Source organism: Pithys albifrons, chromosome 1, assembly GCF_047495875.1.
Source record: "Pithys albifrons albifrons isolate INPA30051 chromosome 1, PitAlb_v1, whole genome shotgun sequence".
Taxonomy (NCBI): Eukaryota; Metazoa; Chordata; class Aves; order Passeriformes; family Thamnophilidae; genus Pithys; species Pithys albifrons.
The window spans coordinates 67597397-67614200 of record NC_092458.1 but is presented as its reverse complement, the minus strand read 5'-3'; the positions used below and the strand labels follow the sequence as shown (position 1 = coordinate 67614200).

General features: G+C 47.8%; 1 protein-coding gene across 1 annotated transcript; it reads left to right on the top strand.

Annotated features, from left to right (window-relative positions):
* The first annotated feature begins 8680 nt into the window (after positions 1 to 8680).
* On the top strand, positions 8681 to 14091 carry SHISA2 (shisa family member 2). Its single transcript, XM_071571264.1, has 2 exons — positions 8681 to 8975; positions 10963 to 14091. The coding sequence occupies exons 1-2, from the start codon at positions 8681 to 8683 to the stop codon at positions 11514 to 11516; spliced, it is 849 nt and encodes a 282-aa protein (XP_071427365.1). The 3' UTR covers positions 11517 to 14091.
* Positions 14092 to 16804: the final 2713 nt, after the last annotated feature.

The following is a 16804-nucleotide window of genomic DNA, read 5'->3' as shown; positions in this document are numbered from 1 at the left end:
CAGGTAATTTCTGTTGAACAGCATTCCAGTTTATGGAATACTTGGAATATGTACTCCTGTCTTAAACAGGTTGATAGCTGAAAGGGCAAATGATGCTTCGTTTGTTCAATACTGTTTTGCAGACTGATGGATTTCTCTCTTTCATTTCTGTTTAATGCAGGTGCCAACATAAGGAGTGTGCTTTTGCAGCAGCAGGACATCAGCATTTTAGAACGTCGTGTAATTCCTTCTAAAACCCGGTTCTGATTAGAGGCTGGTGATTACCTCCTGATCAAAAAATCCCTTGCTGGCTCTGTGTATTTAATGGGGCACTCTATGTTAACAGGGTATGCTTCGGACGTGGTGATGATCCCAGTCACAAGGCAAGCTAGCAGGATGAGGTTTTGATCAGACACTGTGCTGTAGTAAAAAGGGAAAGAAATAGACTTGATGAATATTCAAAATCAAACTATTTATTATACAAAACTTGGAATTCTGGAAAATGCCATGTACTCTTATTAAGAAAAGACATGGGTGAGTTCTCATGGGTAAAAAAGGCAGCTCAAGTAGACTTTCAGTTGAGTGAAACCTTGGAGAAAAAGGTATGTGCAAACTGTGTACATTTGGGTAGTCTATTAACTCCATGGTTAAGTACCTAAGTAGAAGCTACGCTAAACTGAAAAAACACCCAAACCCTCTCAACCTGTCAACAGTGTTAGCATTCCTTGACTCTTTGGGCTACCCTTGTTTCTTTATCAATGTACACATAAAAGAATTCAACCTTTGAGCATAAACACTTTCACTGTTGTTCTCTCTGGGGATAAAGTAAGATATGTGTGATAAAGGTGTCCTTACTGAAAAAAAACAACCCATCTTTTAAAAAAAAGTTTTGAATGGGTGGGCCCAAATGCTAAATGGATGAAATGACAGGGAGCAGCTAGTCCTTAAAATCGTGGGGACATCTCTCCACCTCTGCTGGAGATGACTCATTTTGTGACAATATGTGGAAGTGATGGTGAGCATACCTGTATCTTCCCAGTGCACTGCCGTTGTTGTTCAGTGCAGCAGTGCTGGGCACAGATCTTCAGTGTGTTGCCTCCTTTATCCTTAACAGCAATGCTGAAGGCAGCTGTGGGACTTCTGATTTAGCATAACATCAAAGTGAACTGGCAGAAGCAATAGTAAAAGGAAGCTGCTAGCCTTGATGACCTGGAAATGAGTCTTAGCAATGTACATTGTATCAATTTCAAATAGGAACTGTCTTTTTTTTTCTTTTACCTCTTATTTTGGTTGCTCACTAAGGGAACTCGTGGCTGTTTGAAGAACTCACTGCACCTAGCATTGCCTTTACTTACCCCTGTGGTAGCTCATCCAGACTTAATCTCTGTAGTGAAGATGCAAGTCTAATACAAATGCCTATTAGCTTAGATTTATACTTCATTAGTGGCAGTTAAATGCCACCCTGATGCCTGATCCCATCAGATCTTGGAAGCTAAGCAGAGTCAGCCCTGGTTAGTGCTTGGATGGGAGACCTCCTGGGAATACTGGGGGCTGTTAGGTTCTAGTCCTGAAGACTTCTCTGTCACTGTCCAAGCTTGCTCGGCCATGGCAGATGGACCTTTGGACTTAAAATGGGTGGGGCCAGTTCTGCGCACGCTGTACCTCACCTAAAAAATCCACTGCGCAGGCTGGAAGGGCACACCCACGTGGGGAGAGCCCTGCCTAAATCTGCGTTTGCGAAGCCAAGCCATCATACTTCATCAGTAACAATATTTAGCTAGAAATACTCTTCTGAGTAATTCGTGATTTTACACTTGAGAATTGTCACCTCCATCATCACCTCTCCCTGTTACTTATTTCTGGTGCTGCAGCAGCTGGTGCAGCCATTATATGTTGCTCTGTCATGGTGATATCCACACTGAGGTGGCATCGGGACTTACCAGGCTTCAGAGCTGCTGAGAAATATAGGGGGGGAAAGAGATAATGGATTAAGATCCTGATCTCAGGCCAATGGATGGTGATACCATTCCAGCAGTGACAGAAGCAGTAACATTAAAAATGGAACATTGCTGCAGAGTGCTGGATGTCTCATTTAAAGTTAGCCCTGGAAAGTGAGGGTGTGTGGGTGGGTGGGTGGGTGGGTGTGTGTAAAAAAAGCTCCTTGCCAGGCTAGGTCATCTTTAAGGTAAGTAGTATTTAAACTATGATAATAATGTCAAGTAAAATAGGAATGACACAAGCAGATGCAGTCCTTTTTACTTCTTTTGTAAGCAGTATAAAAAATGTCCTGATCTAAGAAATATTCTCATAAATATTGTTAATTTTCCACAGTAAGTTGCTTCTTGCTCATCTTCAGTAATAATCCCTATATAAACCGCAAAACTGAAATTTAGCTTTACTAAGTCCTGTTGAACTGAAGCCAGAGAAGAGGCACTTTTTTACTTGCTGGAGCTCACTGATCTTACTGCATGGGCAGGAAGCTGGGCTACAGCTGTGTGGTGATGCTGCTTTCACTGCATGGTGACCCAACCCTTGTCTCGCACTGTGGCATTATCATCCTTAGTTTTCTCTCCCCACATTTGATAAAATGCAGATCTTTATGCTCTGTGTGGCATAAATGAGTGTGGATGTGGGAAATTCCCATACTTTACTGGCTTTTTTATTTTTTTAGTTGAAATAACTTTATAAAAATTATACCAGTCTCACTATGAGGGCAGGCAGTGGGAAGACAGATTTAGTTCACAGGTAACTGGTTTTGTCTGAGGAGCAGAACAAAAAAGGCTAAAATTCTTTCATTTTTTACTAGTGGCTGGAGGGGTTGGTTGGAGCAGAAATAATTCAATCAGGAAATGGCATCCCTTTCAATTTGAAGATGTGCACATCAGCTTTGTGTCCAGGGTTTTATATATCATACAGCAATCTGTTGTGTCTGTAGTAAGTGGAAGCTCCAAAAATCAATGTACTAAGGCTCCAGGGAACCCGACAATTGTACTGATCAGGGCTGAGTAGTTGGGCAATGCTAACAAACTTCTAAAGCCCCTGTCCAACAGTGCTCAGTGTTGAAACTGGGAGATGTATTCTGAGAAATGGCCTCCTCCTACACTTGTGAATTTGGACAGAGATGTCCCCCAGCAGTTACAGATACTGTTACCCTGCTCACCTCCCTTCAGCCTGCATCCCCTAACCCCGTTATCAGGACAGTGGTGCATTTTGGAGCCAGACATGTGATAGGGGAGGTGTCTGCACTGGCTGTGATAAGGTGGTGCCAGCGCTGATTTCTGCTGTCACTGCTGTGTAACCACTGACAGCAGGAGCCAAGCTTTGCCTACTGACATGCTCGTTGCTGGTGCAGCCACTGCAGATCCACAGCTCAGCCCCTGACAAGTGTGCTAACTTCATATCATTTCATTCAGAGCTATTTTTACAGTCCTTTGCCTCTTTCTGTGAGTGCTTTGGTTTTTTTTTTAACTTGGGTCATCTTGATCTAATTATTTTCCAGGAAATGAGAGCCAATAAAAGAAAGCCTTTTGCTATGAATACATGTGTATTTTAAAATTTAGATATTAAATATGGTCCCTAAGCAGAAATAAAAACCAGTCCAGCTTATGCAACTAATACTACAACTGGAGTGGCAGCTTTGAGCTTTAAATGTACTGATGGTATTTAAATTACGCTTACCACAGGTATAGCTACACTAGTGCAAAAAGTAGTTAATAACCAGGGTGTAAACCCTACTAAGTTAAGCCTGTATATTCTGGTAACTGTCCTCATCTGGGAAATTACATTAGTAAAACCTGTCAGTATGGATTGCAATCCCAAATTCTACAGTTCTCCAGTACAAAACCCATAGTGAAAGAGTTTCAATAACACTACCCTTCCCACTAACTTCACATGGGGGCAGCAAGGCATTGCTTTATCAGTGAAAAATACAGTTTTGCCTGAGAAGCGACTTTGCCAGGATAAATGTAAAAGATGCGGGGATTTCCAAGGCATGGCTCCAAGACGATTTGTTTATACGTTAAAAAACACACAAACAAATGCATGGGGTTTCAGACTGGAACGGATTTCTTTATTTTATGTTACCAGGAAGAGGAATCTCTGCTGTTGAAGTGCACAAGCTGCAATAAAATCCAGCTCTTGTGGTAAGCATGGCCTGGCTTTTACATGCCAAATCATCTAAACAATAGTACCATGATGATGAATTCTTGACTTGAAGAAGGGATGGAGAAAACCTCAGGTTACAAGTTTTAATTTACAATCCTGATTTGCAATGTCACGGACACAACTATAGAGCCAAAGTAATGCCCAAATCCAGATTTTCAAGATTTCTAATAAGGTTGTGAAAGTGTTTGATGATAATGAGATGCATGAGCTAAATATAATGAGAAAGGTACACAAATGATTTTTGGACATCCAGGGTTGGGCAGTGAAAAGCAGGTGATCTCATTTGTACCCAAGTGACAAGGCTTTGAAGGACGAAACAGAAAATCCCAAAGGGGAAGAAAAGAAAGCATCCATCCACCATGTAAAGTTTAACTCCAATGGGTCAAAAGGAAAAGAGAATAGGAGTTGCTGCTGGTTTTGTGTCTCTCTTACCATCCGGGGAATGTGACAATTTGCAACAGAATGGGTTGGAAATACGATAGGGAAAGCAAAACATCCTGAACAGCAAGAGCGACTTCCACACCCACAGAAGCTCACAGCAGCTTGGAGAGTTGTATTTGCAGGGCTTTCCTCTTCCTAGCTCTAAGGAGTTTCCAACCAAAATAGAGATACAGAGTAAGGCGAGAGGTCTGGCCTCCTGCATTATCTTGGAGGATGGGCACCCAAGGGGGAGGGAGAGGGACTGTTGTTTCTTACTTGTTACAATTTCCTCTAATTTGTCCTTTCTTTTCTTCCTCTCTGATGCGTGCTGGCACAGCCAGCCGCGGCAAATGTTTGCAGTACCTCACTGTGACCAGTTCAGCAGCTCAGACTCAAGGTGGGGCGTCCTTGTTTTCCCCCTTCTTGAACTGGGAACTCTTCAGGATCAAATACATGCTTTTGTATTATCTCTTTTTATGCCTTTCCTATTTTTATTCTCTTTTCTTAAAGTAGGAGGGGTTGTATTTGCAAAGAGCTTTAGTAAATGAAGCCTGCCAACCTTAGAAAAGCAAAGCACCGTGCTCTGAAGGCACATAAATGCTTTTGAAAAATCCTCATCTGTAGAGGGACTGTACTAGAAAAACAGCAGAAATGCCTTTGTTATAATAAGGAGAATGTATGTCAATAAAGTGACAATGAATTTACAAGGCACAAAAACATACTGGTCTTACACAGTTACTCAAGTATCTTGTGGAGGTTATCCCCTGGCAGCTCTGCCTGCAAGGATCAGTGTCCAGGTTGGGCAGTGGCACAGGGAGATCAGGCATGCAGATGTGCAGGTACTGCTCTCACACAGCCAGTGCAACAGCTGGACACTGGGTCCTACAGGAGCTGTAATGTGCTGTAGATGGGCTTAACCCCTACACTGCTTGCACTGGCAGTTTGTAGCCCAGAGTGTTAAAAATTGTATGGAAAATGCACTTTTATCAGTTTCAAACAACAAGCAAAACTTTTAACTCTTACTTTCCCTGCTCTGAGGGAGACTATTTTTCAGAAACAACAGAATACCAGGGGAGTTCTTCAAATTACTGAAATAAAACGTGGTATTTGCTTTCCTGAGATTACGGTTTTGTCTCGAGAAGGGGAAAGCACATGTCTACTCACCCAACATCCTTAAAAAACTACACTTAGTAGTAGGAGTAAAAATTCAGAGATTTGTAGAAAAGAAAGTTGAAGCAGATAATTGAGATTTATAGACTATGAGATTGAATATCTCTAGGCTTTAAAATCTCTTCCCACTCTAGCATCTGTACAATGTTTTATTTATATCTATGTTCAGTTTGATTGGTTGCAGTGAACTTGGTGTCCTACAGGATCTGGGACCTTAGTGGTGGGTTTATTTTGTATTGAAATAAATTGAGCTAATTTATGCTAGACACAGAAAAGGGAGTGAAAAAGTCACAGGGTAGAAAAGACTGTTGCTATATTTGTGAATTTTCACATATTTTGGTTCTCGATTTTTTTGTGTGCTTTTAAATTAAAATCATAGGGATATTACCTGATCAACTTGTAAAGACAGTGAGGAAAAATAACTTCCACTAATTATTCTATTGCTAAATAGGATCTAAAGCATTTTGCTAAGTGCCAAATGTTTTAAGTTTTACAAAAGCATAATGAGGTACACTATTATCTCTGCTGCTACCCATGCAAGCTGAAACAAATCCCAAGCTTGAATATATAAAGTACATGATATAGATAATCTCTGCAGGGGATCTATTGCTGGTATTTTGTTGTACTCCTAACTGGGAGTACAGATAGATTAGATAATTTGCTTTTTACCTATATTCTCATAGTCTGTTATTGCTATTGAGAGAGATCCACCTTACTGAGTATTGGTGAACCATCAACTCGAAGGACGGGGCTGGGAAAGTATTTTGCTTGCCACGTATAAAAGAATTGAGAAGCTGCTTTTCTTATTATGAAAATGTGACTCCAACCCAGATTTAAAGAAAATGATCTCGTAGGAAGCTCTCTGTGAATGTAGGCATTTAACAGCTGCTGTGCTGTCACTTGTGGCTGCCAGACGTCCAAAGACAGGTCACTGGCGAGAACTCATGGTTCTAATTCCTTCCCCAGACAATCCCCTTCCCTCGCTGTGACTCATGGCTGACCCACAGCACAGGGGTGTCTTGGGAAATGGGTGCTGCGGGCGAGGCTGAGTGTACGAAATCCATCATTGGTCCTGGCTGCCTATGTGGGCTCCTCTTGCGAGAGCTGACAGGTTCTCAGATGGAGCATCTCAAACTCCATCATTCAAATTGCTGCAAGTTTCTCCTCGTTCACACAGCTGGGTTGATCGGGTGATGCAGAACCTGCAATCCCACTTTTCATCTTGATAACTACAAGCCTTTCCAAAGGTTAGCTGCTCCGAGTAAGGCATGAGGTGTGTGGGAACCATCTCTGCTCCCTGCCCTGGCAGCTGCCAGACAGACTGAGCTGTGAAAGGGCTGCGGCCGGGAAAGAACTCGCCGGGAGCAGCAGCGAAACTGAAGTGGCAAAATGCAACTACCTGGGCCCCGACTGGAACAGAATCTGCTGCTCCAGACCATCAGCTCTAGGAAAGCCTACAACTCCAAAGAGTGCCTGAGAAGGGAACAAAACAGAGGGATGAAAAAAGAGGAGGAAGAATCGATATATTATGAAGGCAGGGCAGTAATTTCACTGAAGCTTTTCTTCTTCAAAGAATGAGAGAAATAACACTTTGCAGTCTCTTTCCTTGTAGTGAAGTTCCTTACCAGCAGGATTTAAAAACTTCTTATCAGAGCTGCCCTGTTTGTGCCTTTTAATTAAAAGAATTTTTTTTTTTACTTGATGTAATGCTGTTTTAAGTGAAAGTTGCAGTCGGTGCCATGAGAGATGTCTCTGAGGAAAAGAGAAAACACAAACTTTCTGGACACTTCAGCAGCTCAGGCATGTTCGAAGGTGCCACTTGGTCTGCCACTGACTTCGAAGAAGTCGTGAGGCAAAAATACGGGCGGCTGCCTTTTGGGGGAAGAGTCGGTCGTACCACCCGGCGAGGCGGCGGCGAGGACGCCGAGCTGGGATAGCCACTGCTCGTCCTGGGCGACCGGCGGCGCGACCCCTGAGCCGGGCCCTGGGGCCGCCCCCTCCTCTTTTCTCCCTTTCCTTGTGACCCCTTTTCCCCTTTTCTCCCTTTCCGCGTGTGTCTCTTTCCCCGTGTGTCTCTTTCCCCGTGTGTCTCTTTCCTCGTGTCTCCCTTTCCCCGTGTCCCCCTTTCCCCTTTTCCCCCTCTCCCCGTGTCCCCCTTTCCCCATGTGTCTCCCTCTCCCCGTGTCTCCCTTTCCCTATGTCTTTTCCCCATTTCCCCCTTTCCCGTGTCCCCCTTTCCCATTTCCCCCCTTTCCCTGTGTCTCCTTTCCCCCTTTTCTCCCTTTCCCTGTGTCTCCCTCTCTCCGTGTCTTCCTTTCCCCTTTTCCCCCTTTCCCTATGTCTCCTTTTCTCCCCGTGTCCCCCATTCCCCATGTCTCCTTTTCCCCGTGTCTCCCTCTCCCCGTGTCCCCTTTTCTCCGTGTGTCCTCCTTTTCCCGCGTCTCTCTTTTTTTTTCCCGTGTCCCCCTTTCCCCATGTCCCCCTCTACGCTCTCCCCCTCCCCGCGGCGGGCGGGGCTGGCGCATGTGCACTGGTCTGTCCCCGCCGCCTATAAGACCGGTGGCGGCCCCTCCCGCAGCGCGGATCAGTGTTGGCGCTGGACGGGGTGGGCTGTGGCAGCGGTGGGGACAGATCGCGCCCGCCCGGTGAGGGGATCGCGGGCTGCCGGCGGCCCTCGCCCATGGGCGCGGCGGAGGGCGCGGGCCGGGCCGGCGTGGCGCGGCGGCGGGCAGCGAGAGCCGAGTAGCGGCGCCCGCGGTGCCGCTCGGGGGTGCGCCCCGGCAGCCGCTCCGCACCCCGCGGGCCGGCCCCGGGCATGCGGCGGCGGCGGCGGCGGGACCCGCGGCCACACTGCCCGCAGCGCGGCGGCTGCCTGCCCTGGGGCGCCGGGCGGCGCTGCCCCGGCGCGGGGCGGCTCTGACGGAGCGGCCGCCCCCCCGGCGGCGCCATGCGGGGCTGGCTGCTGCTGGCGGCGCTGGGCTGGCTGCTGCCGCCGGGGGCCGCGGCCAGCGGCGAGTACTGTCACGGCTGGCTGGACGGGCAAGGCGGCTGGCGGGACGGCTTCCAGTGCCCCGAGCGCTTCGACGGCGGCGACGCCACCATCTGCTGCGGCAGCTGCGCCCTCCGGTACTGCTGCTCCAGCGCCGAGGCGCGTCTCGACCAGGGCGTGTGCGACAACGACCGGCGGCAGGGCGGCGGCGAGCCGGGCCGGCCCGGCAAGGACGACCCCGACGGCGCGGCAGGTGAGGCGGCCCCGGCAGCGCTGGTCCCCGGGCTCTCCGGCTCCGCGGGAGTCGCTGCGGGTTTGCGGCGGATTTCTTTCCCTCCCTTTCCTCCCCTTATCGTCGGTTCCTTCCTCCGTCGGGTCGTGGGACAGGACGGACGGAGGTGGGGCTGGCCAGGCTCGACGGCGGCTGTTTCACGGGGAGAAGTGCCCGAGCTGAAGCCTTTTCCCGCCCTTGCTATTGGAAATCCCAGCCGCGGCTCCGTGAGAGCAGGTGACAGAACCCCTCTCCGCCTCGGCCTGGCGCTGCTCTGCCGCCACTTCGAACGGGCTCCTCCGCCCCCGTTGTGCTCCCCATTCAAAAGAGAAGGAAAAAACAAATGAGACAACCCATATGAGCAAAAGAGAAAAAGTAACAGGATATTTCAATAGGACTCTGGCTGGTCCCCGCTGTAATCGTGTATGTTGTTCCAGCTCAGATATCCCTGCTTAGGACTGGTTTTACAAGATTGAATTTCAAGGCTCAATTCAAGTCTTTCTGTTGCTGTTTAAAAAAGACCCGGTGGCTCCCCGGCACCCTTGCTGCCATCCACACATGCTGAGCGCACGAGAAGTAGCCTGAAGTGATGTTATAATTAGGACAGATTTACTCTTGGAAAACTTGTGCCTTACAGTCTGTAGCAAGTGCGTGCACCTGCTCAAGAGCGCTGCAGTACTGAGCGCAGACGTGGAGATGATGTTTTCAGCCTTTTGTTTGAAAGTGCTGAAATGATGGTGGAAATGTGACCCTTTGGTTATAGCTTGCTCCATGCAATCAGCTGTGCAAGGAGTTATTCTGACTTGAGCAGACGGATAAACCCCCTTTGTGATTCTGAGAACAAGGAATTTTTTATTAATTAGTATTTACTGCTCTGCAGGTTTGGGAGCCATCACCCTGCACTGGCACTGTTAACTTGCATGTCATTAGCCGTGGATGCCTTAGCAGGGTCAGATAGGGTCAACCAGGGGTCTACAGCCCTGCCTTAGTCTTGGGCCTGCCAGGTTTGGGTGGAAATTATAAAGTCCAGGCACACTGTTGGGAGCATTCACAAGGACTGAAGGGAGGCACCTCTCCTTTGTTATTCCCAGGTATATCCATGCAGATTTCTTACCGAGGCAGAGAAAGCAGCTTTTTCTCTGGGAGTGCCTAAGTACCTGGAGCCCAGGTCCTTCCAAGGATGATGTTTGCCATGCTTGGTGGCTCCTGACCCCACCAGTGAAGCATCACCTATACCTTCTGCTCCCACTGCTTGCCTATCCTCAATCCTCCTGCCCTGATATCCCTTCATTAAGCCTCACAAGGAGCAATGCTGCCCCTCTGCCAGCTCTGTAGTTTCTCCCTTAACCCAGGGCTGAAGTGCAGAGCAAGTGGAAACTCATTCCTAGGGCTGTGGGATGTCAGAGTCCCTGTGACTGCTGTCTGGTCTCTGTCTGACTGCCTCCCTGCCCTGGTGGGATGACAACAGCCAGAGTGAGCTGGTGAGGAGGAGGGATGTGATGCAGCACCAGTGTTTGACTATGCTATGCTCCTGAGCCCTCAGCAGGGATCGTGCCCCCAAAATATCTCAGGGCACTGTTCAAACCCAGCACTGTTTTGCCTGATTCTTCTAGTAGGGCATATTGGAGACATGATCTGCTGAAAGGTGGAGCAGTGGTTGATGTGGACTAGACCACCACCACCAGGAGCGAGCTGTCCTCCCTCAAGGTGGTGAGCTGTGGGCTTTCCTCCCTGCTAATAACTTTCAAGATGCTTTTGGAAACTTAAGCCATTGGTTTTAGCAGCCCTTTTCATCATTCCGGTGTAAAATGGTTGGCTGCACACACAGCTGTTAGTGCTTGCCCTACGCTGACCTGTGCTGCAAGGAGGTGGGCTCTGCTTGGGTGAGGGGGGCGGGCAGGGAACTTCTGCCAGAGCTGCTGAGGTTTGTCCTTGGCCTCCACTGACAATGTTTTCCTTGCTGTTGCAGTGCCCATCTACGTGCCATTCCTTATCGTTGGATCTGTATTTGTTGCCTTCATCATCCTGGGCTCACTGGTGGCAGCTTGCTGCTGCAGATGCCTGCGGCCCAAGCAGGAGCCCCAGCAGAGTCGAGCCCCTGGGGGCACCCGCCTGATGGAGACGATCCCCATGATCCCAAGTGCCAGCACCTCCCGGGGCTCCTCTTCCCGCCAGTCAAGCACGGCTGCCAGCTCCAGCTCCAGTGCCAACTCAGGGGCCAGAGCCCCACCGACCAGGTCCCAGACCAACTGCTGTTTGCCAGAAGGGACCATGAATAATGTCTATGTCAACATGCCTACAAACTTCTCAGTGCTGAACTGCCAGCAGGCCACCCAGATCGTGCCACACCAGGGGCAGTACCTGCACCCCCAGTATGTGGGCTACGCTGTGCAGCACGACTCGATGCCGCTGACTCCGGTGCCGCCCTTCCTCGACGGTTTGCAGAGCGGCTACAGGCAGATCCAGTCTCCCTTCCCTCACACCAACAGCGAACAGAAGATGTACCCAGCTGTGACTGTGTAGCACTGACGCCTTCCTCCCCCTCCCCACACAGCAGATTTTGATATCTAAACTGAACGGAGGAGAAATACTTCCTTGGAATGAAGCTCCCAGAACATCACTTGTAAATAATTTTGAAAGGCTCATGCATGTCAGACAGTGTTTATAAACCATTTATTTTCATCGAGGTCTGTTGCCAGAAACTGTAAGGATGATATCTCAGAATTAACATTGCCAGATACGCTCTCATTCCAGTGCGTGATTTACGGCAGCGAAGGATTACCCTGAAAATGCGTATGTATTTCAGATTACTGTACTCGAGAGATAAATGTCGGAGCCATTAAGTGCCCTTCAGGTATGACGTGGTCAGAAGTATTTGCCTAATTAATTTGTAGAAAGAGTTTTGTTACACTACACAAGACCGAAGTACTTAAGAAACCTCTCTTCTCGTCTCCCAGCTCCTTCATGACATTTCCCGATGCTTGACAGACAATCACAACCAAGAGCCAAACAGTGCAATCCCTGCGTGCTGGGTGCTGGTACCAGCCTCCATGGCTTCTTACACACACCTGGTTTGGGGTGAAATGCCATAAGAGGCTTCGTCTTGCAAAGACCAATTTTCCTTGTCCCTGATATTTATGTAGGAATTAGAAGAGTGAATTAATTATTCAGCTCTTCTTCCACTGCACTTGAAACCCTTCTTGATTTGGTCTGAAGATCAGGACCCAGTAGTGGTTTGCACAGACTTTATCCTTGTGAATATTATACTAAAAGCAGGGTACGAGGTGCTTGCTGTTCGTGACACTCAGCGAGGCTCTTGGCACAGCTGGCAGTGTCTGAGCTGGAACTGCCATCGCAGGGAAGGGTCATACTGTGATCCCAAACACGCCTGATTTAACCTCACTTCTCATGAAACAGTAAACCCCTGTGAATACACATGAAGTTGTCAGCCCCAAACCCTGCTTGCAACTGAGTCTGCCTGTAGGAAAATGGAGTTTGTCCCACTGCCCCACCAGCCCATCCCGAGTCCCCTGCCCTCCCCTGTGGGAGCAGTGGAGTCTCACACAGAACTGCCCTGCCAGGGATGTGATAGGGCTGGTGGAGGTTTGAAACCTGTCCTCTTTCTTTACCTGTGGGGCAGGGCATTAGGAAGGCACAGCTGTATTTAAAAATAAGAAAAAGGGTCCAACCAAAGGACAACGGTGCTTGTGGTGCCACAGGAATCAGGAAAGTGGTGATGTGTGGACAGGGGGGACAGTGTACACTGGAGCTGCTGGCTCTGTCTTGCTTTGCTTCAGCTGGAGAAAACACCTCCAAGGTTAAAAGGCAACAGAGTGCTGGGAATAATCAGATCATGCTAATTGTAATATATCACCCAGATGTAGCAAACTAAGGCTGGTTTTGTCTCTTAAAAAGGCATAGTCTCGGCATTTCCATCCATTAGTTCTTCAGCCAAAACAGTGCAATGGAAGACTGAGGCTCTATAAAAACCAGGCAATTACTGTAACCAGAGCAGAGGTTACAAAAGGGTTCTTACTGTCTGATACTGTATCAATATGTAGCAATAACTGTGATACTACTATTTTTTGTATGTCTGTTTTTAAATGACACATAATGTGCAGACACACTGCCAAATCCAGTGGTTTACTCATAAACATACCACACACAGGCAGTCTGCAGCAGGCAGAGATGGTTTGGCCACTGACATGGGGAAATGAATAGGTAATTTATCCCAGATCTGTTGTTCCTGGCTACGATCGCACAGTCAGCATGCAGGACCTGGACAGGAAGATTGGCTTACAGGACCTGGCTTCCCCTCCAGCCACACTGGGCATCTTTGGGAAGGCAGTGTCTGACTCCTGGAGGTGTCAGTGCCCACCCTGCTCTGCCTGCACAGCTCGGGGATCTTCAGGACAGTGGATGCACCAGGGCTGGTGGCTGCCCAGCTTTTGAAGGACCCACCGTGCAGTCTGGTCTCATGAAGATTTAGGTTTCTGCGTGCCCATATTGCAGTGTGGTCACATGGCCTTCCCGAGCCGAGCTGGCATTATGCCCAGGGCCAGCTGCCCATGGCTTCAGAAGGAGCTGGAGGTGCCTGGCCCCAGGTGAGACCTGGCCAGACAAGCACCTCATCCCTGTGGTTGTGACATTTCCCAGCTGTGAACCAAATCGGCTCCCCTGCCACCACGCACGCACTGCCTGCCTTGCACAGGCCCTGGCAAGGACATCTCCTCTGACCTATGAAATTCAGGTGAATCTTTGTATATTGTTTACTTGTTTAAAAAAAAAAAAAGAAAAAGGAATAAGTTAAATTTAAGTCTGTAGAAATTAATTTACAACTGAAGGCAGAGAAGCCCGAGTTGTAATAGAAGGAATTTTGTGAGATGTGGTGATTTTTTTAATGTCATGTACAATAATGTAAAACCAATGTTACCATTTGATATAGCTTTTAAATCTCTGAAAGAGCACTTGCTTTAAAGTGTTTCTTACAAATGAAGAAAAAGCCCCCTTTGTTTCTTAATAAATATTTTATGGTGTGACTTTAGTTTCATTTGCTTTGTCATAGGCTTTTTCCTTCAATTAATAATTTACTTTCTTCTGTCTACAAAATCACATCTGACCAGCCCACTTCTCCACACTCTGGCAAAAAGCAAAGTTTTGCCGTGATTTTAAAGAATGACAGTAACCCCAACAACTTACATGGCTGAACACATGGTGCCTCAGTGTTGGGGTGTGTCTGAGGGGGGTGTGTTTGGAGAGAAGGGAAACAGGAAGACGGCATCTGAGCATCAGGGGAGATAGGGAGCCCTTACATCCCAATGGCCACAGAGATGGTTGAGGAGCAGCAGTGGGAGCAGGATGTGCCAGAGCCCATGGCCCCATCAGGTTTTCCACTTCCAATTAATGCCAAATGCTCCCCAGCAAATAGCATTTGCTGAGGATTTTTGTTTCAGTAGGATTCACAGTTACCAGCTGGGCATTTTGAATGTATAACTCAGTAAGAGGCCCTGCTGTTCCCTCCACCCTCTGCATGGAGACCCTTCTTGCTTGAGCAAACTTCATCCTCATAAATGAGACCAAAGCCAACCTCCTGTTGTGCCAGGAGGCATAATGCAAGTCTGGGACAAGGCCACTTTGCTTTCCTGGTGTTTGCTCCTTCCTGCTTCTGGTGATGCCAGTGTTGCATCGTGTGGGCAGGCAGATGGCTGGGAGTGCCAAGAGGGCATGGATAGGAAATCAGGTCATTGTCAGATCTGCATGTTTATGTGGAAGGAATAGCCCATATGCAACAGAGAAACTGGAAATCCCTCGTGCAGTGCTGCTGCGTAGCAGTCCAGGGCTGGGCTCCAAACAGGGACCAGGATGGGCACAACAGCTCTCAGCTCCTATCAATGAATGTGCAGCTGCTCTGCAGGAGAGATAGTTTCTGTCTTGTCTTTAAAATGCAAGAACCTAAAATGTAAAGATTAAAAAGTCCTAAACCTGTTGCATGGCCCTTAAATGCATTTTTGGCCTTACATTGCTCTAAGAAGGGATGGAAACACTCCTGCCATCATTTCACCCATCTTGCAACCCTCGCCGAGTGCTCTGCATACCAGGTCACACAGCTTGGTGCGAGATGATGCATGGCTCAGGAAACCCACCCCAAGAAGCTGCACACCTTTTTCCTTACTCAATTTCATCCCATTACTCAGTCCCATCTTCCCAGACTGCCTTGTACATTCCTTTTTTTTTTCTGCTGTTTACACTCCTTAAATTTATGTTCTTACTCATTTGCAGTTTAAAGTGTCTGGTGTTCTGTTTCCGTTCCTGTTTCAGAATATACTGCTACTTATTTAAGGCACTGAGGGGCTCAGTCACGTGCTCTGCCAGAGATGGTGCATAGTAAGCAGTAGTGATGGTGGGGAGAAGCCAGCAGATCCCACACGACTGGGCCGGTACTGATGTGCCCAGGGCACACCCCAGCATGCTGGTGGTGCCCTCACAAGGGAACTCGTGGGCACAGCTGTGGTAGTTTTAGCTAAGCCTCAAATTAACAGGCTCAGAGAATCTACATAGATTAGGAGAGACAGGTATCACCTGACTAAGTAACCAAAGAAATATTTCATACCAGATGACACAAACTTGAGATATGAATACAGGAGTGGGAGGTGTTCACTCAGTTCCATCATGGCCAAAGTAGAGGCAGGACACACAGCTGCTGTCTTGCTGGAGTGGGCCCTGCTGCTGCTACTTGCATTTTGTTTGAATTCAGGGAAGTAGAAACACTTTGTTATGCTTTCTGTTTCTTTCTTGCTCGTTGTCTTTTGGAGTGCTTATGAATCCAGAGTGATGGAACCTGTTTTCAGTGGGAGGTAGAAAATTGCTGTTAGTTTAACTTCTATAACTGTGTGTTACATTGTAGTTTCTTTTAATTTTCTCTTTTCTGTATAAATATATATAGGTAGTTCAAGTTTAAACGAGTTTCTAGTTTTTTTCTCTTCTCCCTTTTCTGGGCCAGAGGGAGGGAGGCTGACTCTGTATTGGGCAGGTGGCATTTTGCCAGCTCAACCCAAGACAACAGCAGTGCCCCCAAGGTGGCCAGAGGTGATCCCATCTGGCTTGGCCAGTGCTGCTGCACAGTGCCCACTGAGCCATGCAGGGAACAGCAGGAAAGCATCACTAGAGACATGACTCTCTCACAACACATGTGTAGAACCACTTCAAAATGTCTTATCTATTACCTGAGCATGCTCAGAGGACAAAGCCCATTAGCAGGGGCTTTTCCTGCCCCTGTACAGCTATTACCAGCCATCGACATGGTTAGCAGGGGAAAGTGGAGTTCATTGCTTACTTGCCCATAATGCCCACAGGAGAGTGAGCTGGGGTGCAGGTCTCACTCAGCACTTTAACCTCAGCACCTCCCTTTCAAAATATCTCATTTGCTGTTCACTTTTGGTCTTGCCAGAGCTCTTCTTGTCCCTCCAGGTTTTCCATTTTTCCACTCCTTCCTCCCACTGAAGTTATTACTAAGTATTATTCCCCACATGTATTCCCTTCTATTTTTCGTAGCTGAATCTCATTTTGTTTCCTCCTCATATTTCCTGCTTCTTTGTAGGTCTCTTTGTAATATTTCTCTGTCCTCAGTGGGGCTTGCAGCATTTTCCTGTCTGGGATCACTTGCAAATAGACTGAACAAATCACGTAAGTCTGTGCCATCCTTTCTCCTCTTCCCCATCTACAATGAATGGAGCTGGGTGAGACCTGTCTCACAGGGTCCCCTGTCCTGCAGTCGAACATTTAATTCCTGTGACAGAATTTCTGTGCAATCT